The sequence below is a fragment of the Budorcas taxicolor genome, chromosome 10 (assembly GCF_023091745.1).
Source record: "Budorcas taxicolor isolate Tak-1 chromosome 10, Takin1.1, whole genome shotgun sequence".
Taxonomy (NCBI): domain Eukaryota; kingdom Metazoa; phylum Chordata; class Mammalia; order Artiodactyla; family Bovidae; genus Budorcas; species Budorcas taxicolor.
Window position 1 is genome coordinate 1963614 of NC_068919.1, and position 25188 is coordinate 1988801.

The window sequence follows — 25188 nt, forward strand, 5'->3', positions numbered from 1 at the left end:
TTTTCTCAGCTGTATTTAAGAAGAAATCTGGAATGATTCTGAGGTACTATTTTAGGAAACCTCAGCTCTTTGAACTGAGTTTCTTATCTTTATAATAAGATGATTAAACAGTTTGACAGTGATGTTCCTTGTTAATTAAAAAAAAAGCAATGATCTATATTTAGGTACAACATGTAGTGAAATTGCCTAAGAGTGGTAAGAAATGTTATCATTTGTACAGAGATTTCTCCCTGAAGTGTCTTTTAACATGACATCATTATTCTTTGCCCAACCAAAAACCAAGACACTCATAGTTGCATACTTTTAGTCTTATATGTATGTAAATGCAAATGTGTTTATACTTGTGCCAGGCACACACAATTAGATGGGTAAATGCAATTAATTCATATTTTTAGGACTTAGTCTTAAGAGCTTGTTAGTAACATGATTTGACATGTAATCAATATTAATGATGACAATGCATTGATTTAGTAAGTTCTTCCTAATTCTGAAAGATTTATTTGAAAACAAGTAATCCATGATGAGAGAACGCCAGGTTGGGGAGCTGAGGGATCTAGTTATTGGTTATGCCAGTTTCTAATCCAGTGGTTCCCAGCTGGGGACAGTCTGTTTTCCCTCTCTTCCCTGAGGACATCTGGCACTGTTTTGGGAAGCTTCTGGCTGTCATGCTGGGGGATTGCTGCTGACTAGGGCTGCTGCTGAACTCCCTACAGCGTGCACAGCAGCACTCCACAATGGGGCGCCTGGCCCCCAAACACCACGGCACCACCATGGGGACACCCGTGCCCCTCTGACGTGGACTCTGGTGGGGCTGCTTCTTCTGGGCTGTCTCCTGCTGAGGAATTTGCGTGAGACCATCTCCAGGGTCCTTGTTCCGTGCTCAGAGCCCCTGTGCGTGGCATGCACTGAATCATCCCTCTCTAACTACAACACCTGTGTAATAGCTGCTCAGCCAGCACTGTGAGAGTGGACCACTTTCTTAGGAAAACTTTCTGTGTCGAGCCTCCTTGATAGAGGTGAGATCTCAATGTGTTAGGACAGTTTTCTCAAGGAAATGATCCCAATTTCTTCATCTGTAAAAACCTATGTGTGGACGGTAGCTTTCCCTCAGGTACCCTCTTCCCACTCTAAAATCCAGTATTTCTGCACAGACAACACAAATCAAACTGAAAAATACCTCCCCCATCGCTATGGACCTGCTTATCAAGCCAGTGTCTTAACAAATACATTTCTGTTTTGCTGGGTGTATTCTGAGTTTGTGCCTGCGAGGTCGCTTGAGCCCCTCTCTTTGCGACCCTATGGACCAGGGCCTGGTGCGCTGTTCTCAGCTTCTCAGAGCCAGCCTATTTAAGAACAGTGTCTTTTTGAGCCAGAAGTGCTAACTTGACATTTGCTGTTAAAATGAAACACTATTTAAAGGTTGCCAGCAAATTCCTAAATAGCTCATTACTGATCTAGAAGCACTGGCTTTCATATTCCTAATAGGTATTTTCTGCCTCTACCTCAGTTTCATCAACAATTTTTCAGATTGGCTTTTTTGTACTGTATAAATAGTATATTTTAGAATGATGGCGGTTCTGAATGTTTAAGTGCTAAAGTACTTTATAAGGCTATTAATGAGAAATTGCTTTCAAAGCACACTGACACAAAGACTTGCAAAAATAATTTCTTTTACCTGTAGAGATGCTGCCCTGGGCTTACACAGGGTGGCTGTGTCTGTAGAAGATGAGGTCTGGAGTCTGGCTCTCAGAGGCACAGCGAAAGTGGGCAAAGGGAGCAGCAGGTCTTGCAGGGCTAATCCCAGGCCTGAGAATCCTGCCGGAGGCTCAGCGTGCGGGGTGGTGCTGCACAGGACTCTGCCCCAGGGGCCACGTCCCCAGGGCGCAGTGCTGCCACTACCCACTCCAGCCCATTATCAGCCTTTAAAATCTTGCCAGAACCCACTCACTCTACCTTGGGATATGCGGGTCTGAATATTTATACTGTGGCCCTGCTAACAGTCCCAATATGTCTTGTGTCTGTAATGAAGGGTTGTCTAATAATGTCTGACTTTCAACTTCGGGGGAGAGACGGAATCTCTTCAGCCTCAGTTGCCTTTCCTTTTTTCCGTCAGCAGAGTGACCCAGCCAAGCTCTCACCAGCATCCTTTGTGCTTTTATTAAAGGACTCTGGTAACCCTGCTGCTGCTGCTAAGTCGCTTCAGTCGTGTCCGACTCTGTGGGGGCAAAGTGAGTCTTGAACATGCTGATTTTCTTCTTCCTGCCAGCAAGGTCTCTAAATTCAGCTCCGATGCTTTCTCACTTTGGAAGTCAGAGCCTGCACCCGAGACACCCTGTTTTCCTCTCTCCCCATGGGAACTGTAGCCTGGGGCAGAAGGACAAAGACTGTGCACATTAGCTTTTCAAGCACCGTTTTGAAGCCCAGGATGTGTCCAGTGGAGCTCTGGAGAGACTCTCTCCGGAGAGACGTTCTGAAGACTGCCTGTGGTCTTCAGGATGTTATTTCCTCTGCCAGTGCTTCTTGCTGTTGTTGCAGTTTTTGTTGTTTTTGTTTGTTTCTTTGTTTGCTTTTTGAACATAAGGAGAGTCTCTCACATTAGGTTCAAGACAATGCTGTGTCAATACTGTTTTGTCACAAGGTCTTCCTGTTGGGAGCTCAAGCTGCTTTGCTGCTCCCATAGATAACAGTTTCAGTCTCTCTCATTTTGTGTGAAGAGTCGCACAAGTTAACAAGACAGCGTTACAAATCAGCTTTATTCAAGGCAGTGGTTGTGGCTTTGAACAAACATGGAAAAAATCATAGTCCACACTGACTCTGGAAGGCTAGTATTAGAAACAAGAGTGTTGTTTAGACTCGGTTTTAGAAAAACATGACTGTAGATAACCAACTTCCTCTGTTAGCTTTGGGTCGAGAGCTAGTGAGGCCAGATGGGTGAGGACTGGGCAGTAGCTGCAGGGTATCATTCCACAGAATTTGCAACAGCAGAGGCTTAAGCCTCCTTTGTTTGGGAAATTGTTTATATATTTCTTAACCCTCTTTTACTTTAGTGGTCTTCTTACTGTTTTCATAATCTGCATGGGTACCTACAGTTTTCCAGATTTTGAGGTTGGAGAAAGCAGTTGTTTTTTTTTTCTCTGTATAATTAGCTGGAAGTTGGAACAGTTTCTTGTTATAACATCTAAGATGACAGAGTCCTTATTTTCCTCTCAGTGTCCCTAGTGAGTGAAGTCGCTCAGTCGTGTCTTGACTCTTTGTGACCCCATGGACTGTAGCCTGCCCGGCCCCTCCGTCCATGGGATTTTCCAGGCAAGAGTACTGGAGTGGGTCGCCATTTCCTTCTCCAGGGGATCTGCCTGACCCAGAGGTCGAACCCAGGTCTCCCGCGTTGTAGGCAGACGCTTTACCGTCTGAGCCACCAGGGAAGCCTGGTGGTGTGTCTACGCACACCTTTGCCTCCATCTCTCCTCTTCTCTGCCTTTTTTAATCTGTCGCATTATTTTCCCTCACCCAAGTCCCCCCTGTTCTTTTCTTAGCTTCTTTCTCACTCTTTCTTTCTTGTCCTCTCTGACATCTGTCTCTGTTTAGGAACCAGTGATAAAATGTCCAAAAAAATAGAAAAGCAAAAGTCAAACCCTAAGGGAGTGGGTCAGGGTTTTGGTTCTGCCATGTCCTGCTGTTTGACCTTGGGCAACCATTTAACCAATTTAAACTTAGCTTTCTCATCCTTGAAATGCCGTGTGTACTGACTGATCTGTTTTCTTGACTTACTGCAGAGACTAACTGAGCTGTAAGAGGTGATAGCACTGTGGCAGACCGAGCTGGATATCTAATGTTGGTGTCACTGCCTCTTCTTTGGCTGTCCCGACCTCTCCTACAGCCTCTTTCTAGCCTTTTCCACTTTTCTTTTAACTTTGTCCTCCATTTCCCCATCTTCCCTATCTACACATTTGTATTTTCAGACCAGGCTTTTTTATCCTTTAATTGATGGGTAGGTTTTAGGGGTATCATAATCTCAAGCAATTTAATGTAAAATTCTCTGTTTGCAAGCATACAATTTTCTGGTGATAAGAGTCTGTAGATTTAATCAGATTCTTAAGAGGGTATCTGATCTCCAAAAAGTTAGAAAGTGGTCATTATGATCTAAATAGTGAAAGATAGATTGATATTGTGAAATGGAGTTGATATTTTAGTTCACTGGTAAGGTTGAAATCTAAAAGGCTGCAAATTTCTTTTGAGATTACTAACTTTTCTATACCGATTTGTGAAAAAATTGGTTCAATTAAATTAATCAAATTAGAAACCTACCAAGTATAGAGAAGCATTAAATTAATGATCTTTGTGAGTATTAGATTGCATTAGTTTTCACTAGTTAGAATTTTGAATCTTGCACGTAAAATCAGAAGGGTCAGTTGGCTCCTCCTTTGTGGATTTGAACCCCTGGGCCGTGCTTGGGACTTGCCCACAGAGTATGTTGAAGGAGGACCTAAGAAGTAGATCTATCACAGTGAAGCCTTTCATAAGCCAGCTTTCTCTGAAAATACCTTGAGCTTAATAAAATATCCTTCACATTCAAAGGAACTGGTCTGCAAAATATCCTTTGTGCTGTTGATGAAAATCAGCTCTCCTTTAGGCATTCACTGGGATCTGTGGATTACTCAGTCATTAGCTTTGATGTGTTGCTAGGCTTTTAGGATTTGAAGTGGGAGATTTGGAGGAGGTAGGGGGCAGTGAGGCAGAGAACCAGTCTGGTGTTTTTTGCATAAGCATAAAAGTGGAAGTAACTCTGGAGCCTGGCGAAAATTAAAAGAGTAAGAAAAATGAGAGAAGCTGGGGGTAAGAACAGGACTAGAATAAATTGGCAACAGGGGGCCATTTGGACCTTTCCCAAATTTCATTCTGAGCCGTTTGCCTCATAATCGCATGAATTATGTACATGAGGCGATATGTATGCACATGTGTGCATGCGTGTGGGTGAAATAGAGCACAGAACAAAGAAGGAGGGACCGTGCATTATGAATCTGTCCCTGCTTTGAAGAGCTCCGTGCCTAAAAGCTGGTTCCTTTACCCTCTCGAGTTTTAATTTTCTTACATGCTAAATGGGATCATCCCGGCCCTGCCTACCTCATGAGGTTTGTGAAGATCTGAGATAATGGATGTGCTTTGAAAGCAGAAAGAGCCCTGCATTCGACTGATGAGAATGCTCAGTGCTGCTCAGTGTTACCTGAAGTCCCCATTGTATCTACAGAGTGGGGGCCGCTCCCTTTAACAACAAAGAGGCCAGTGTTTCTAACCTGTGAGTTTATCCTGCCACAAACGGTAAAGTTTCCTCCTGCTTTTTAGGTGTCTCTTAGAATCTGTATCTGAATAACGGATTAAGATGGTTTGAAGTATTTTAAATGGGTTCCACAGAGTCTTTTATATTATTTTTCTGAGAAAAGTAAGGAACCGTCCTCTGTGGCACTGCAGCTAACAGGGATGATGTGGCTGAGGCAGGCAGGTCTAGATCACGGCCTTGGTAGGGTCTTGTTGTTGCTAGAGTCATAAAACAAAATAAAACATTACTGTCCCTGTACCTTAAGGGGAGAATGTGTTTTGGATGGTGGCAAACTTAAACCCAAGCGTGTTTATTCCACATGGCCTGAAAATAGATAACTGTTGCCTCGCAAGCATGCCTTCGTGCCTGGTTCGTGTCCCTGACAGAAGTGTTTGGGCTGCAAACCAGGTACAAATTGCGGGTCTGGAGTGGGTAGTCTGTACAGAGCCACTGGAAGGGAGGCTCACTGTGGTACACCCATGGCACAGGGTTCTGATTTCTACTTTATTAAGCTGTATTAAGATTTAAACATTTGATATGGATAATTTAGGAATTCCAGAGCATAATCCAAATTGATAGAGACGACTATGGAAGCACAAAGCTACAGCAACAGAGAAATGTTCTCAGAGGACTAAACTCGAGGCAGGTCGAACGATTACAAAAACAGAAGCAGAGTTGGGCAGAGGAAACTGTGCCAAGGGTAGCCCATTTTAGGAGGGAGAGCATAAGGTGTAAGTGGAAGAGATTGAAGTACCTTTAGAAGCAAATAAGATTAATTTATTGATGGTGGGGGAAGATGGGAAAAGCAAATGAATTTTTTGCTTGCTGGTCTTCAGGGAGTATGTTGACAGATGCCTGGAACTGATAGAAATTTCCCTAGGGAAGAAAAACTACTGAAAAAAGAAGAAGGTTGGTTTATAGCAGGTGATCCCAGAATGAGAGCTGTTGCTGAGAAACACAAGTCCACAATCGGTTGGGAACTGCAGAGTTACTGTTAGCGATGGAGTAGCCATATGAAGCAATTGTCTGGAGAGTTGTGCTATGGCTGAAGAGTGGAGGTTTGTTTCAAAGAGTCTGGCTGCCTTGTAAGTGAAGCACAAAGAGAAAAACATAGAGTTTTAAATCTGGAAAGGATCTTCACAGAAATTCAGTAGATGAAGAAACAGACTTACCAAAGAAGGTTAAACGTTTTGCCCAGGGATCTCTGAGTTGGATAACAACAGAGCTGGAGCTAGGCTGAACTCAGGAGCAACGGGTATTGCTCCTTATCATCCAAAGTGTCATTTTACATTTGCTCTGTAAGATTGCTCAGGTTTTGTATTAAACATGGTCTTTTATCTCAGTGAAGGAGAAATGAATTAGGAACTGGTCTAAAGGAATGTCCTGTTAGGAATGAAACTGCCCCGGTAAGGGTAGAGGACAGAGTGAAATGCACAGAGATTTGTATAAGAATTCATTGGGTAATGTGAAGAATTTTGCAGAAGAAGCGGAACTGTTTTGGGAAGATGGAAAGAAGAGACCAAGAATAGTCATTATCTTCATTATTGTTATCAAACGATTATATGGCATTTCATCATCACAATCTTTTACAAACTTTAATTAAGTGTCAGATGCAGTTAAAATCTAAATTGCATGGATAGCCTGGAAAAGTAGGGTGTTGAAGTTTGGTGAGATATGAAGGAAGGATATCAGAACTCTCTTATTCTGAAACATTACTGGAAAACGCTCTGGTCTAGAAGAACTCTCTTCTTATACATTAAACACAGAAGCTGAGACTTCCTTGGTGGTCCAGTGGTTGGGACTCTGCACTCCCACCGCAGGAGCTGTGGGTTCCATCCCTGTTGTGGAACTAAGATCCCACATGCTATGTGGCGTAGCCAAAAAAACATAAAATAAAATGATGGAGAATGAAAAAAAAAAAAAAAGCCTCCGTATGGTTAGGCTTCTTGGTCTAGCTGTTAAGTCTTCTTAGCTGTACTGAGGAAATAGACAAAATATGATATGTAGAGTTATTGCCTTAGTGGATACAGGAAAGAAATGTTTAGCATTTTTGAGGTTCAACTTTAAAACATTTGAAAATGAATATATTCCCAGTAAAAAATGCAACGGACTCTTTCCCCCCTTAACACTTTAATGACTGTAAAAAGTCAAAATATAAAACATTTTGACTTTTCAAAAGGCCCTATATCAATATAATGCTTGCAGTGTTTTTATTCTTCATAATTTAAATTCCTGCATTAAAATTAAAATCTATCAGGAAAGAAGCAAAACCCAATACTTAGCATGTCTCACCGTATCAGGAGAAATGGGACTCACAAGACAGAACCATTATAGGATACATGTTGTACATATAAAGATTTCTTTAGTTACTTATGCATAAACAAAACAGTTAATTTCTGCCTCCTAAGGACTGAGTATTACAGTATTCTTGCCTTTAAGGGTAAGATTTTTCCTTTCCAAGTAGCATCTATATTTTCTGGAGTAGGTCAGTGATGGAAGAAATGACACTTTCACTCTTGTAATGAGGTACCATTAACCAGAGGCCTTTTGTAAGGGTGTAATTTCAAACTTCATTACAGACTAAGGCAGCCACACCGCCCATTATTCAGGAAAATGTGCTTCTGTTGTGACTCTGCAATGAGCCTTACATTTTTAATGCACCTTGTTAGAATATTTATGAAGCTGCATCACCGGTAGAGGGCATCTGTTTCTGGAACATGTGGGTTCCAAGGATATTAACTGACAGGGTTTCATTGCCCTCACTTTCAACTGTTTGATTAGGAAGATAGAAGTTAAATGTACAGGCCATGGTCGGAATTCTTTCTGATATAGTTCTTATTACTAGCAAGGTACTGGAGGTAGGAGTTTTCATTTCTGTTACCAGCATGAAGGCAGCTAGCTGAAGTCCACAAGAGAAGAATGAGCATGTACTCCTTGTGCTTCCTGTGAATTGTCTAGGGAATGTTCTTCTAGCAAAAGTACATTTGCCTCAGTCAGGTTTCACCCTTGCTGGTACACCTGACCCCTCAAAAATGGTTAAAGGTTCTGACTTAACTGATTAAAAATAAAATTAGTGAAATTTAGTCCTGTCCATGAACTACGCAGTGATTTAGTTCAGAATGGAGGCTGCGTCTAAAAGACTCCAGGCTTGAGAGGTGCACGGACTTGGTTTTATGTGTATCCCCAGGCTTTGCAAGGTGTGGGTTCCTGTGAGAAGGGAGCTATCTCCTTGCCAGCCTGGCACCTTCCCACTGACCATCTCTTCCTAACTTTGGGCTCCTCAGTCCTGGGGGTATACAGGACAGTTCTCCCCCAGCAGGTCTGGTTGGTCACTGGCTGTTACATGATACAGCGAATGGCTCGGAGGTGTAGGTCTTGGCTATGAAAATCCATATACATATGTGTTTGTATATGTAGTCAAAATATAAAAAATAATTGTTTGAAAGAATTATTAATAATCATATGACTTTGAATCGTATATCTTTTTTCTTCTTTAGCTATTTCTAATATTCATGTATCTTCTCATATTTTTCTTTAGCTATTTCTACTGTTCAAATTCATAACCACATATGTGCAATTTTAATTTCTTTGCATGTATCATGAGAGAGGGAACTACGTTCTTGAATTTGTGAAAAATACCTTGACTGTATCCTATTAATATTCAAATAATAGAAATGAAAGCTTTAGTGAGGAAATATATACAGTTCAAAGACTTGAAGTGTGTTACAGATAATTTTTTACTCAACACAATTCCTCTTTAATATAGAGAGATTTAAATAGCTTTTTCCTTTTAAGCTACTTTATTTTAGGTTTTTTTTAGGCTTGAATTTGCTTTCCTTTGTCTCTGTTGAGGTGAGATGAATGTTTGCCACTGTCCACTGATCTGCATTATAAGCAAATCCAGATAGCCATGCCACGGTGCTGTAACAGGGCAACCGGAAGACATCTGTTCAGTGAAAGAGAGGACTCCAGACTGGTCTGTTCTTTTCACTTATTTTGAAACAGTTATGCTCAAGCAGTCCTAGTCCTGGGATGATTACCGTGTGATGCCGCGCTGCTCTCCCATGTCCTGGGAGCAGCAGTGTGAAAGAAACACCCTGGAGTGGCTCCCTCAAGAACTTACATAGATTCAGAGTTAAAGATTCAGATAACAGTTCTTTGATTTTTGCAAAAAATACTCATGGCTCTACAGCATCAGTGCATTCTAGACATTATTTACACATTAAGTATGCACTTGCTTTAATTTAATACTTGTTTCCCTCTTTCCCCTATAACTCTTCACCCTTGTTTTTAGAAAGGCTTGATGTATCTGCAGACTGAGTGTGGTCCATGATGGTTTTTGCTAGGCCCATTCAGTATCTTCACACTCAGAATTGATTGCCATTACTTAAAAAATAAAAGAGTTCATTAAAAAAAAAATCCAGATTTGTAGATTATCTTTTGAAAACGGACAGGATTGATAATATTGTCCCCTGACCTCACATGACAAGTGCCTGTACCCCCAGCCCCCTCTCCCCTCAGCTTCGCTTTCCCTCATTTTGTTTTCCCTGCCAGGACCCTGGCCACACTGAGTGCTCAGCCCTCATTCTCTCTTAAACACACTAGCAGCGTAACCAGAATGTTCTGTGCCTATCCCGCTGCCGAGGCATTATGCCACTGTATTTAAGTGTTTGAATTTCTAGCTTTCATACATGACCGCTGGAAAAACCATAGCCTTGACTAGACGGACCTTTGTTGACAAAGTAATCTCTGCTTTTGAATATGCTGTCTAGGTCGGTCATAACTTTCATTCCAAGGAGTAAGCGTCTTTTAATTTCATGGCTGCAATCACCATCTGCAGTGATTTTGGAGCCCCCCAAAATAAAGTCAGCCACTGTTTCCACTGTTTCCCCATCTATTTCCCATGAAGAGATGGGAGCAGATGCCATGATCTTAGTTTTCTGAATGTTGAGCTTTAAGCCACTTTTTCACTCTCCTCTCTCACTTTCATCAAGAGGCTCTCTAGTTCCTCACTTTCTGCCATAAGGGTGGTGTCATCTGCATTTCATTTCTTTATAACTTCTAAATAGCTTATTTAATAACTTTTTGATACCTTTGACACCTTTGACCTTTTCGATAACTTTGATACTTTTGACAGCACATTTAGGATGAACTGATAAAGGTAACACACGTGTGGGTGTTAACTTTAGGTGGACCTTGTTTTTTTCAGAATACGGCAGGAGAGTGATATGGTTGATTCGGCGCCACAGTGGGAAGCTGTATTAAGGAGACAAAAGGAGAAAAACCAGGCGGACCCGAACAATAGACGATCCAGACACAGATCTCGCTCGTATGTGCTCCCTCTTTATGCCTGAATTGAAAACCTCAGAACTTTTGGTCGCATGTGGATTCTGGGGCACATTGGGCTGTCTCTTTTGAGGTCTTCTAAGGTGGTTCAGGTCTACCATGATCATACTAGTATTTGTTTGCCATATTTATTTTGTTTTATTGTGACACTCATCAACTATATCTGAAGGGGTAGAAGTTGGAGCAGAGCCAAAGCAAAATGTCATAAGCACAAGGCTATCAAAATGTTTTATTTTGTTTTTAAACAAAAGTGTATATTCAGCTGAGTAAGTAGGAAGCCTCCTTTTTTCCGGAGCCAGACTGTTGAAATACCTGCTGCTTCTCTCCTCTGAAGCCTTGGTCCAGGTTGGACTAGCTATGACTAACTTCCCATCAGATTACCATTTGTGAGCAGTTCTCAATGAGTGATTCATTACGTCCCAGTCTTGAGATCAGCCTGCTCCTTTTGTAGCTAGGCAATGCCAGGTGTGAGCACAGTTATCCCATGATGATGAGATTGCCAGTCCCCCAGATCAATTTTCTTTTGAACTGATAATGTTTATACTTTAAAAAAATTGCGTCATCCAGATTTAGACTCCCCACTCCCACCTCTTGCTCCAGAGCATCTCTTTCTTTTTTTGATGAGCAAGAAGTAGATTTATTAATATAGGGCACTTATGAGAGACACAAGTGGGCAGACAAGGGGACTGTGCCCCAGGAACTAAGAGGGAAAGCAGCTTTATGTGTTCTGCCTTGGATACACACTTCATAGACTGAGGATGGGCCACCCCAGAAGGTGAGAGGCCCCGGGAGATGGGCATGTTCCATAGAGAGAATGTGACCCGTTTTAAAAGGTGAGAGTGGCCCCCAGTCATGCCTTTTTAAAGAATGCGTACTTTTAAACTTTATCGTTCGTTTGGCTGTAGCGGGTCTTTGTTGCTGCGCAGGCTTTTCTCCGGCTGTGGCGAGCGGGGGCTGCACTCCAGGTGCAGGCAGTGGGCTTCTCATTGCACAGCATCCCTTCTCGTGGGGCGTGGCCTGTAGGGCACGTCGGCCTCCGTGCTTGTGGCTCATGCGCCCCGGAGCACAGGCTCGGGAGTGGTGGTGCACAGGCCTGATGGCTGCGCCGCATGCGGGACCTTCCTGGACCAGGGATCGAACGCGTGTCTCCCGCATGGGCAGATGGATTCTTTAGAGGTGAACCATCCCAGGGAAGCTCCAAAGCATACATTTTTAAATGAAAAGTGAGCTGGGACTAACTGCCTATATCCTTTTACGATCCTGGGTGGTAGGATGCCTCATGTTGCCTACCTGTGGAAGGAGAGATGGTGTCGCAGGTGTGCGTTTTCTTTATTCCATCAGTGGAGGAATGATACTGGCTGAGCTTTGAGTGATACATCCTTGCATTCCTGGGATAAATGCCCAATAAACCTCCTATCGTTTCCATATATTGCCGGTTTCTATTTAATATTTTGTTAAGATTTTTTTCCATATGTTCATGAGAGATTCTGGATTACAATTTTCTTGTAATATTTGTGTCAGTTTTTGTTTTTTTTTTAAACAAGGGTATGCTGGTCATTTAAAATAGGAACTTTCCCTTCAGTTCAGCTCAGTTCAGTCGCTCAGTTGTGTCCGACTCTTTGCGACCCCATGAATCGCAGCACGCCAGGCCTCCCCCTGTCCATCACCAACTCCTGGAGTTCACTCAGACTCACGTCCATCGAGTCCGTGATGCCATCCAGCCATCTCATCCTCTGTCGTCCCCTTCTCCTCCTGCCCTCAATCCCTCCCAGCATCAGAGTCTTTTCCAGTGAGTCAACTCTTCGCATGAGTGGCCAAAGTACTGGAGCTTCAGCTTTAGCATCATTCCTTCCAAAGAAATCCCAGGGCTGATCTCCTTCAGAATGGACTGGTTGGATCTCCTTGCAGTCCAAGGGACTCTCAAGAGTCTTCTCCAACACCACAGTTCAAAAGCATCAATTCTTCTGCACTCAGCCTTCTTCACAGTCCAACTCTCACATCCATACATGACCACAGGAAAAACCATAGCCTTGACTAGACGGACCTTAGTTGGCAAAGTAATGTCTCTGCTTTTGAATATACTATCTAGGTTGGTCATAACTTTTCTTCCAAGGAGTAAGCATCTTTTAATTTCATGGCTGCAGTCACCATCTGCAGTGATTTTGGAGCCCCCAAAATAAAGTCTGACACTGTTTCCACTGTTTCTCCATCTATTTCCCATGAAGTGATGGGACCAGATGCCATGATCTTCATTTTCTGAATGTTGAGCTTTAAGCCAACTTTTTCACTCTCCTCTTTTACGTTCATCAAGAGGCTTTTGAGTTCCTCTTCACTTTCTGCCATAATGTTGGTGTCATCTGCATATCTGAGGTTATTGATATTTCTCCCGGCAATCTTGATTCCAGCTTGTGTTTCTTCCAGTCCAGCGTTTCTCATGATGTACTCTGCATAGAAGTTAAATAAGCAGGGTGACAATATACAGCCTCGACGTACTCCTTTTCCTATTTGGAACCAGTCTGTTGTTCCATGTCCAGTTCTAACTGTTGCTTCTTGACCTGCATACAGATTTCTCAGGAGGCAGGTCAGGTGGTCTGGTATTTCCATCTCTTTCAGAATTTTCCACAGTTTATTGTGATCCACACAGTCAAAGGCTTTGGCATAGTCAATAAAGCAGAAATAGATGTTTTTCTGGAACTCTTTTGCTTTTTCCATGATGCCACGGATGTTGGCAATTTGATCTCTGGTTCCTCTGCCTTTTCTAAAACCAGCTTGAACATCAGGAAGTTCACGGTTCACGTATTGCTGAAGCCTGGCTTGGAGAATTTTGAGCATTACTTCACTAGCATGTGAGATGACTGCAATTGTGCGGTAGTTTGAGCATTCTTTGGCATTGCCTTTCTTTGGGATTGGAATGAAAACTGACCTTTTCCAGTCCTGTGGCCACTGCTGAGTTTTCCAAATGTGCTGGCATATTGAGTGCAGCACTTTCACAGCATCATCTTTCAGGATTCGAAACAGCTCAGCTGGAATTCCATCACCTCCACTAGCTTTGTTCATAGTGATGCTTTCTAAGGCCCACTTGACTTCACATTCCAAGATGTCTGGCTCTAGATTAGTGTTCACATCATCATGATTATCTGGGTCGTGAAGATCTTTTGTGTACAGTTCTTTCATGTATTCTTGCTACCTCTTCTTAATATCTTCTGCTTCTGTTAGGTCCATACCATTTCTGTCCTTTATCAAGCCCATCTTTGCATGAAATGTTCCCTTAGTATCTCTAATTTTCTTGAAGAGATCTCTAGTCTTTCCCATTCTGTTGTTTTCCTCTTATTTCTTTGCATTGATCACTGACGAAGACTTTCTTATCTCTTCTTGCTATTCTTTGGAACTCTGCATTCAGATGCTTATATCTTTCCTTTTCTCCTTTGCTTTTCACCTCTCTTCTTTTCACAGCTATTTGTAAGGCCTCCCCAGACAGCCGTTTTGCTTTTTTGCATTTCTTTTCCGTGGGGATGGTCTTGATCCCTGTCTCCTGTACAATGTCATGAACCTCCATCCATAGTTCACCAAGCACTCTATCTATCAGATCTAGGCCCTTAAATCTATTTCTCACTTCCACTGTATAATCATAAGGGATTTGATTTAGGTCATACCTGAATGGTCTAGTGGTTTTCCCTACTTTCTTCAATTTGAGTCTGAATTTGGCAATAAGGAGTTCATGATGTGAGCCACAGTCAGCTCCTGGTCTTGTTTTTGTTGACTGTATCGAGCTTCTCCATCTTTGGCTGCAAAGAATATAATCAATCTGATTTCGGTGTTGACCATCTGGTGATGTCCATGTGTAGAGTCTTCTCTTGTGTTGTTGGAAGAGGGTGTTTGCTATGACCAGTGCATTTTCTTGGCAAAACTCTATTAGTCTTTGCCCTGCTTCATTCTGCATTCGAAGGCCAAATTTGCCTGTCACTCCAGGTGTTTCTTGACTTCCTACTTTTGCATTCCAGTCCCCTATAATGAAAAGGACATCTTTTTTGGGTCTTAGTTCTAAAAGGTCTTGTAGGTCTTCATAAAACCATTCAACTTCAGTTTCTTCAGCGTTACTGGTTGGGGCATAGCCTTGGATAACTGTGATATTGAATGGTTTGCCTTGGAGACGAACAGAGATCATTCTGTCGTTTTTGAGATTGCATCCAAGTATTGCATTTCGGACTCTTTTGTTGACCATGATGGCTACTCCATTTCTTCTGAGGGATTCCTACTTTCCCTTATTTTCTCTATTTTCTGAGAGGGTAAAATTAACGGTATTCTTTCCATAAATATTGATATAATTTACCCAGGAAACCAACCCTTCCATGAACTTTCTTTGTGGTAAGTCTTAAAGTACAAACTGAAATTCTTTAACAGATACTGGGCTGTTAAGATTGTGTCCGCTTGTTATGTGTAGGTTTTGGTAGTCTGTGTTTTTAAAACAATTTGTTCCTTTTATCTAAGTTGTCATCTTTTAATAAAAAAATTGTTTATAATAATTCTTTTAGTGTCTTTTGAACATCTGTTGTGATATTACCTCTTTCATTCCTGATGTGAATACATTGTTTCTTCTTTTAATTTTCTCCTTAATTGTGTTTTCTGATTTTTCAAAGAACCAGTTCTGGGTTTTGTTGATTTTCTTTGTCTGTTAACCACTCATTGATTTCTACTCTTTATTACTTTCTTCTATGTATTTTGTCTTTTATTTGCTCTTTCTTTTTTATCTTCTTAAGGGGACACTGAAATCCGTGCTTTCTTTGACCTTGTTTTTTTTTTTTTTTTCAGTAGGGTGTTATTTCATTTCCAAGTATTTGGAGATTTTCTACATATCAAATTACTGTTAATTTCTAATTTGCTGTATTCTGGTTAAGATCTGTAAGATTTCAGTCATTTCAAATTTGGTGAGCTCTGTCTTAAGAGCTAGCATGTAGTCTTTAGCGATGAATGATCTGACGGACTTGAAAAGAGTCTCTCTTCGTTGTCGGGTGTAGTCTACAAATGTCAGGAAAATCTAGTTAACTGAGAGTTGTTTGGATGCTCTGTGACTTTACTGATTTCTTCGTCTACTTTTCAATCAGTCGCTGAGAGAGATGTTAAACTTTCTAGTAATTGTGGATGTTTCTGTTTCACCCTTTAGTTCTGTCAGTTCTTATTTCAGCTTAGTTTGAAGCTCTGCCATTAGGTACACCCATATCTGTGGGGGAAAAAAAGTGTTTTTTTGGCCTACCTGATAAATTGACCTTTTTATCATTGTGACATGTCCTTTGTTCTGGTAATATTCCTTTCTCTATGTCCATTTTACCCACAGACTTGTGTGTGTATATGTATGTGTGCACTTAGATATAGCCATTATACTTTTCTCATGCTCACTTTTTACATGGTATATGAAAGTGAAAGTCACTCAGTTGTGTCCAACTCTTTGTGACCCTGTGGACTGTAACCTCTGTCCATGGAATTCTCCAGGCAAGAATACTGGAGTCAGTAACCATTCTCTAACCAGGGGATCCTCCTGACCCAGGGATCAAACCCAGGTATCCCACATTGCAGGCGGATTCTTTACCAGCGGAGCTACTGCTTGCCACGTGGCGCTAGTGGTAAAGAACCCACCTGCCCATGCAGGAGACATAAGAGACGAAGGTTCAGTCCCAGGTCAGGAAGATCCCCTGGAGGAGGGAACAGCAGCCCACTCCAGGATTCTTGCCTGGAGAATCCCATAGACAGAGAAGCTGTGGGTCACAGGGTCACATAGACGTCTCACAAAGAGTCGGACATGACTGAAGTGACTCTTATTTTAGGCCTAAGTATATGTTTATGATTAAAGCCCATCTCTTGATCTTTTGTAGATTGTAGTAATTTGTCTTAAAAATTTTTTTTAAAATCTAGTCTGACCATCTATAACTTAAATTGAGTGTTTAGGATACTTATGGGTCCTATAATTATTAATATTTGGAGTTTAAACTTTCTTTTAAATCTTACTTACATGATAAAAATATCAGACCAGAGAGAGGGTTATCTCAGAACAATGCAATTGTATGAGAGAATCCTGTTAATAGTATGATATATACCTTTCTGGAATTTAGTTTTTAAAACAAACCATAAAAAGACTTAGCAAATGTTTGTGGCATGACTTTCTAATTGAACTTGATTATTTGACTGTATAGCTGATATGGCCAAAGTACAGTTAACAAAAAAAAAAGCAGTTTGAAGAGTAATTCTTTCAGAAGTTGCTCTGGCTGCTGAGTTAAAAGCAGATTGAAAAAGGAAAGGAAGCAGGAAGAGCAATTTAAAAAATTTTTCAGTGGTCCAAGTGTGAGGTGGTTTTAACTCAGAAAAGACTGTGATAGTGGAAGTGAAGTGGATGAATACACATTTTGGAAGGAGAGCTAACGGGTTCATAGTGTGAGAGACAGTGTGGATGAACTTTGGAGTTGACATATTAAGTGAGTAGCCATGCCTTTTTACATACTTCATCCATGAGGTGGAGAGAGATGGTCTGGTATCTGTGGGAAGTGTTAAGGTTTCTGTTTCATTAGGTTTGAAAAACCAAGTTGGCAAACAAATGGAAATGTCAGGTAGGCTGATAGATAGAAGTGTTAAAATTCTACAAGACTGTTCATTACTTTATTTAGGACAAACTGGGCTCTGTCTTCCGTTTGATCATGACATCAAAAACCCAAGGTTTGTTGACAATTAAGAAAATATCTGATTGGTGCTGTTGTTAAGAACAGACCTATGCCTGCATTCTGGGCCTCTGAATGTTAGCTTATTACCTCATCTCCATGAACTTCTTAGTGTCACGCATACAGCATGGATGATACCATCCTGAAGAGATTTTGCTGAACATTAAGTCAAATCATACATGTCAAGTGACAGCATAAATACTCACAACTGCAATCACTATAATTAGTAAGTTCTCCAGGTCTCAGTGTATCCATAGAAATAAGTTACTTTATTTTTTTCCCCTTGAAATGGGGAACAGCTGAGAAAAGAGAGCAGGTTGAGGTCACTCACATTAAAACTAGAATTTGAGAATTTAGGAATCTCTAGGAACCACTACCGGAGAAGGCAATGGCACCTCACTCCAGTACTCTTGCCTGGAAAATCCCATGGACGGAGGAGCCTGGTGGGCTGCAGTCCATGGGGTCGCTAAGAGTCAGACATGACTGAGCAACTTCACTTACAATTTTCCCTTTCACGCATTGGAGAAGGAAATGGCACCCCACTCCAGTGTTCTTGCCTTGAGAATCCCAGGAACGGGGGAGCCTGGTGGGCTGCCGTCTCTGGGGTCGCACAGAGTCAGACATGACTGAAGCGACTTAGCAGCAGCAGGAACCACTACAGCTTTTGTTTTTTCTTTTAAGTGAAAACGTAGAGCAGCATCTGAAGAAAGTAATTAAAATTGTTCTTTAAATGTATCAATGTTTGTACATATATTTAGCATTTAAGATATTTAGTAAATTGCATATCTGTCAGTTACTCCCCTATTCTTGAATTCCTGTGGTCGTGTGCGTCAATTGCCCATATGGAGGTATCCACTGAGGATTTAGAATGTTATGATACATCATTCACACATGATTCACTCATTGTTTTTTTAAATCTCCAATGAAAAACTAGGAAATTGTGTTCACTATTTAATACCAGAGATACACAGTTGTAGAAAATACAAAATCCTCTCTCTTAAAACACATGAACTGAAATATGATTGGATATAATTTACTTGAATGTGGAAATGGTCCTATCTAGTTTATTTTTCAGCTTCATTGCCAAGACATTGATATTACATATCATTGGGAAACTTAAATGAAATTTCTTTTCTACATGGGTGAATTTTTTTAATTCACTGGGATATTTGGAAAAGACAGAGAAGTTGAAACAGTAAGTTCTCACAGGTTCAACTTGTGTGTGCATGAAGGCTCAGGCTCCCTCTGGTGGCAATAATGTCTTACTACTTCTATGAGAAACTGAAAGATGAGGTTGTCAGGGTGGAATGATGTTCCCAGTTAAACACAAAACAGAAGTCTGATGCCTTAGATAAAGATTTAGCATGAAGTCCCTGGAAGTGACTCCTGAGTGATCTTCAGCAACTAGGTTTCTGGGCTCTGTGGCTTTCTAATCTTTCTCTAATTCCAAGAGGGGGAGAGGGAAGGAGGAGAAGATTTAAGACACTGCATAATCATACCTATTCTGACCACTCAGGAATTTGATAAGCAATTACTGAGTTAAGTGCTCTGCATGTTTAAAATAAAGATATTTTATAAAATTGATTGTTTTAGTAACACATTTTCAGCTCTAAATTTCCTTCTATGGCAGTGATCACAAAAATAAGTCAAATGCTGTCATATGTATTTTTTCAGCACAATACAGTAACAAAACAGAGTAGATTATCTCCTGTAACATGGGCTTCCCTGGTGGCTCAGATGGTGAAGAATTCACCTGCAGTGTGGGAGAGCCGGGTTCAGTCTCTGGCTCCCTGGAGAAGGGAATGGCAGCTCACCCCAGTATTCTTGCCTGGAGAATTCCATGGACAGAGGATCCTGGTGGGTTATAACGGGGTCACGGAGAGTCAGACACAGCTGAGTGAATAACACTCTACTATAATATATAGCACCTATTATATGTTATACTATTTTCTAGATAATATAATTAGAGTGTTGGGGGGATGTAGAAGAAGACTATATGGAAAAAAGAAAAATTATTTCTATGATGTCTTATCAAAGAAATCTCTCTGAAAGGTAAATATTAATTTGAGTTATTGGTATAAGGTGTGTATGAGGGATGTTTTTTCAAAAATATTGGGCTAATATTGGACTGCATGTATGTGTTTTATATACGTTGTACCTATGGAAACTCATGGTTCTATTTTCTTGGAAATTTATTTGGTGAGTTCAAGTAAAACACCTGCATAATTAAGGGTCTTTAAGTTAAGAAAAATGGCTGTTAAAATTCCACAGCTTTCAGAATCCACAAATCAATGTTGAGTTGCACATCATGAGATCATCCTAAATTATTGATGAAATGCATGCAGATGTCAGCATAAAAATTATACAGTTCTCATTAGCATGTAACCTGTGTTTACATTTATTAAATCACAGGTTATCTAGCAATTGGAGGAAATTAGCATTTTTTTTCTTTTAGCTTTGGGACTTTTCCCTGACTTAATGTTTTTTTGAAACTGCTGGCATTTCAGAACTCAGTTTGGTTAAATACATGACTGTTATGGTGCCATAGCATTTAAACATGTAGACTAAATTTCTGAATCTTTTAGGACCAGTATTTATGTCTGGAAGGACTAATGTTCTTTTAAGATAAGTGCTCAGTAGCTCAGTTGTGTCTGACTCTTTATGACCCTATGGATGGACTGTAGCCCACCAGGCTCCTCTATTCATATGATTTTCCAGGCAAGAATACCGGAATAGGTTGTCATATCCTCCTCTAGGGGATCCTCCCAACCCAGGGATAGAACCTGAGTCTCCTGCATTACAAGTGGATTCTTTCCCACTGAGCCACCGGGGGAGCCCTCTTTTAAGATAACGTTTTTCCAGTTTTTCTGAGATGTGAATGAAAGACGTTTCTTATGGAATTGCAGCATTAATACCTTTTTAAAAAATTGAAGTGTCATTGATTTACAGTGTTGTGCTGGTTTCAGGTGTACAGCAAAGTGATTCAGTAACATGTGTATGCTGTTTCAGATTCTTTTCCCTTATAGGTTGTTACAAGACACTGAATATAGTTCCCTGTGCTGTGCAGCAGGTCCTTGTCTATTTTATTTATAGCAGTATGTATGTATTAATCTCAAGCTCTTAATTTATTCCTCCCCCCAATAGTAATATTTTTAAATTTTTAATTGGAGGATAATTGCTTTACAATTTTTGTGTTGATTTCTGCTGTACAACAATGTGAATCACCCATAAGTATAAAACATGAAAATAACCTTATTTTTTTTCTTTTCTGATAATTAAGGTAAGAAATTCTCTTGGCTAAAAGAAAAAAAATCAGACAATATAGGAAATGTAAATAAGAAAATAAAATTAGGTGCAATTCCAACACTCAGGAATATCTGTTGTTATCAGCTGTTTGTATTTTGCTCACATCTACCACTAGGCCTGGGGTTGGCAGCCTTGGGGAACGTGTCCTCCTTGCCCCTCATTTTGTCATTCTCCTCCCCTCCTCCCTCCTGCTGTCAAATTATGACATTTCCTTCATTCTTCTAAGATTTAACTAGTCCCTGTTTCAGTGTCATTCTCTCTAGCGTTATTCAGCACCCGCGTAATGGAGCTTTACGATCATTTGACCTCTTCCTTCCGTCACCAGACTTTGGCTGTTGTACTACCGTATCATACCTTTGACCAGTGGTTTCTACCCTGGGATAGTCTTTCCTCCCAGAGGACATTTGGTGAAGTCTGGAGATGTTTTCGGTTGTCTCACTGGAGGTGTTACTGGCATCTAGGTGTCAAGGCTGTTCAGTCCAGTCCAGTCGCTCAGTCGTGTCCAACTCTTTGCAACCCCATGGACCGCAGCGCGCCAGGCCTCCCTGTCCATAGGTACTACTGATCATCCTACAGTGGTCAAGACAGCCCCCAGCAACCACGGATGACATCTGACCCCAGTGTCAGCAGTGGGGGGGCAACATACCCTGCCCTTAAGACAGCCTCAGCACTGCACCGTCCTGAAACAAGCGTGATTCCCAGCAGAATCGCTTCCTAACCTAGATGCTATGTAATACTGAGGATTTTGGGTGACTTCCTGTGAGAATCAGATGCTGGTGCATAATTACAATGGAACCATCTTTCATCTTTTTGTATATAAACAGAATAATAGTTTAGTGCTTTTCAATATTAGTACCTTCTCTCTGGCAGTGCAGTTGACTGGGCTAATGTATTGTCTAGTGAACTATATCAGCCACATGTAGGAAAGGCAAATCCCATATAGGAGATTCTTCCAAAGAAGCATTTTAAGTTTTTTAAGCTTACAATTTTCTTTTTGATAGCAAACTCTGCCTTTAACAATACCGTATTTTATTTGTCTGAGACCAGGGCTGCATTCCGTTTGCCTTACCTTCTGTGTTTTGACTCCTTTTGAGTGGATTGAAAGGTCTAGATTTTTTTTTTTTCTTTCTCTACAAAGGAAAAAACTACTTAGTCAATTCAGTTGTGAGAAAGTTGTTTATTATATTCTGTGGGCCCAGAAAGACCTACCAGAATGTCTCAGTGGTGCCCTTATTAACTGAGAAAAATGAAAGTGATGATAATATCATATGGTGAAAGTGATATTGAGCCCAGAAATGCTGATACAGATTATAAATTTAAAATTCCACAGGAGAGCATATCGGTGGCTTTGTTTAGCTGCAGGCATTTTAATTGTTGGGGTTTAGGTCTTTTCTTTGGGCCTTTGTTAGAACTTGGTTCTCTAGAAAGGACTGGATGAAAGCTTATCGTTTTCTCACTAGGGGAAAAAAAATCATTCTGTGGCAACAGTTGCTATGATCATAGATTTCTAGTTCTCACTGCTATTATGGGGACCCCGAACACCTGAATGCTGGCTTTGAATTTCTCATTCTAGAAAGTTAAACATAGTGGTACAGTTTCTATTCAAGTAGTTCTTAGAGGAGAAGTTTGTACAGTCTATAGACGGGGTGGAGACGGGCATATGGGAAGATGGCAGTATGGGCCACAGACATGCTCCAGTCCTTGTGAACCCAGGTCTTCGCCCAGAAATGCAATGTCAGATGCAGCAAGAAAGGACAGCGAGTCAGCGGCACACGGTCTGCCAGCCTGGCTGCCCCACCATTTTCCTTCCCCTTGTGGTGTTGCTTCTACTGCGTGATCACAGCTCGCATTGGGACTTCTCCATATTAATACATTAAGGTTAATTCTTTTGATTTAACTGAGAAGTAGTTAGAAGGACCAGAAACAGAAGCCTCAGATCAGTCTTCTTTGTAAAACCACCACTGGAGACTGTAGATTTGCCCCGCTACTGCTAAGCTCTTCGTTAAATGGAGCCCTGGTTGTGGCTGATTTTTATGTCTTTTCTCTTTTTTTAAGTGGACTAGCAGATAAATTGTCTGCTATCTTTGTGCTAACCATCCCACATTAGCTCTCCCTGTTCAGCCTTTCCTTGTCTGGTATCAGCTGGCAGATAAGAACTTCACAGTCTGGAAACTGGTAATATTGTGGCTCTGCTGAAGTTAGAGGTTAGCTCATTGGATGAAGCATGTGTGCTGAGATGAGTGTTGTTCTTTCTATTTATAGGAGAAGTCCCGATATCCAAGCGAAAGAAGAGCTATGGAAGCATATCCAGTGAGTACTGTTTTTAAAACTCATGTGGCTTGAAGGCGCTTATAAGGACACAGAGAGGCAGCCTAGGGCTGAAGCCTGCGAGGTGGTCTTCACTGCCGTCACTGTGTGGAGCCTGGCACCCGGCGGTGGTGCCTCAGCAGGCAGCCCCACCATCTCTCCTGAGGCCAGTCAGCCTTGCCTGTAAATGAGCCTCAGAGAGGCCAACGCAGTGTAAATAAATACCAAGGAAAAGACATCTGCTACAGGAGAGAGAAGCAGATCTTTTTAGGGAGATAGGAGATGCTGGCGAGTCATCTGTATCCTGAATAAAGAAAAACTGCAAGAGGGTAGAAGAGCTACTGAAAAGGTTTTCCTCCCATTTCCCCCTTAAAAACATACTAGTATTTTTTTTTTTTTAAGTTTTATTTATGTCTATGTTTTAGTTTTTGGCTGCAGCATGTGGAATCTTAGTTCCCTGACCAGGGATTGAACCCATACCCCTTCATTAGAAGGCAGAGTCCCTTCCCAGCACTGTCAAGGAAGTCCCAAATGGACACCAGTTTTCTTACTCTTCATTCCTGGCTTATATCTCTATTAGTTGTATTAACACTGTGTGATAAGACAAGATTCAGTTCAGCTCAGTCGCTTGGTTGTGTCTGACTCTTTGCTACTCCATGAACCGCAGCACGCCAGGCCTCCCTGTTCATCACCAACTCCCGGATCCTACTCAAACTCATGTCCATCGAGTCGGTGATGCCATCCAAACATCTCATCCTCTGTCGTCCCCTTCTCCTCCTGCCTCCAGTGTTTCCCAGCATCAGGGTCTTTTCCAGTGAGTCAGTTCTTTGCATCAGGTGACCAAAGTATTGGAGTTTCAGCTTCAGCATCCGTCCTTCCAGTGAACACTCGGGACTGATCTCCTTTAGGATGGACTATCTCCTTGCAGTCCAAGGGGCTCTCCAGTCTTCTCCAGCACCACAGTTGAAAAGCATCAATTCTTTGGCGCTCAGATTTCTTTAGAAAAGAAGGGTTTTCTTTTTCTTAAAGAAAGCTGAGACAAGATTAGAAAGGTGAAAACTCACCTGCCAACTGTAAATGGTGTTCATATTTATGTCAAAACTTTCATTCTCTTGCTCATTCCCTTCTAGAAAGGAGCTTGTGGATCCATCTGGACTGTCAGAAGAACAATTAAAAGAGATTCCATACACTAAAATAGAGTATGTCTTTGAAAACCTTTCTTAAAAAGTTTTATTAATATTTGTAAATGAGTAATCCATTCTTACTCTCCAGAGGTGTTCCTTTCAGTGCTTTGTCTTAACATTTTAACTGAAAGTAAAAATAACTATAGAGGAAGGAGTAGAAAAGGGTGTATTATAATTAATTATTGTCATTCTATACTGAGGTCACTCTCTGTGCTATAGACTGTAAAGGGGTATCGGGATTTTCAACTTCGCTCAGGGTTGGTATCCCTAAGCAAGCATTAGTCAAGGGTCAACTGTATGATAAAGTTTTATTTGCATGTTATGATGGAGGTAGTTTTCTTTTGTTAACTTGTGAAATGAAAGCCATTTAGGCTTTCCAAGCTCAGAGAGATCAAGTTTTTAAAACTCTCAGTTATATTCCTTCACAGTTACAATATTAAAGAAAACCCCAGCTCGGTCCCATTCTGACTTCTGGCGTGTTTGTCTCCGTGGTTTGTCTGCTTGTTCAGGACTCAAGGTGACCCAGTCCGCATCCGGCATTCTCATTCACCGAGAAGCCACCGCCAGCATCGCAGGTCCCAGTGCTCAGATGGAGAGCGGTCCGTGCTCTCAGAAGTGAAGTAAGTGGGCAGGCGTGAGTACGCCGTCACCATCACAGCTCCAGGGAGCAGAGCACAGAACTGTCTGCAGTGATAGGAATGTTCTGTGTCTGTGGACATGGCGTATTTGGAATGTGGCTCATGTGACCTAGAAACTAGAAACCTAATATTTGTAATTTTAATTAATTTAAACTTAAGCAGCAATGTGTGGCTGGTGGCAACCATATTGGATAGCACAGACGCAGACTATAATTACACTGAATTATGGCCTTCCAAGGGCTTCCCAGCTGGCTCTAGTGGTCAAACAAACAAACACACACAACCTGCCTGCCAATGCAGGGGATATAAGAAACACAGGTTTGATCCCTGGGTCGGGAAGATTCCCTGGAGGAGGGCATGGGAACCCACTCCAGTATTCTTGCCTGGAG

The 25188-nt window shown here is 41.4% G+C and overlaps 1 protein-coding gene across 2 annotated transcripts in view; it reads left to right on the forward strand.

Moving 5' to 3' along the window:
* The window catches only part of EPB41L4A (erythrocyte membrane protein band 4.1 like 4A), a 287116-nt gene that overhangs the window by 254751 nt on the left and 7177 nt on the right, over positions 1 to 25188 (forward strand). For both annotated transcript variants that reach the window (XM_052646727.1, XM_052646729.1), the window contains 4 exons: positions 10524 to 10643; positions 22933 to 22980; positions 24108 to 24176; positions 24671 to 24781. In XM_052646727.1, the coding sequence (XP_052502687.1) occupies positions 10524 to 10643; positions 22933 to 22980; positions 24108 to 24176; positions 24671 to 24781 (348 nt within the window). The remainder of the gene's footprint in view (positions 1 to 10523; positions 10644 to 22932; positions 22981 to 24107; positions 24177 to 24670; positions 24782 to 25188) is intronic.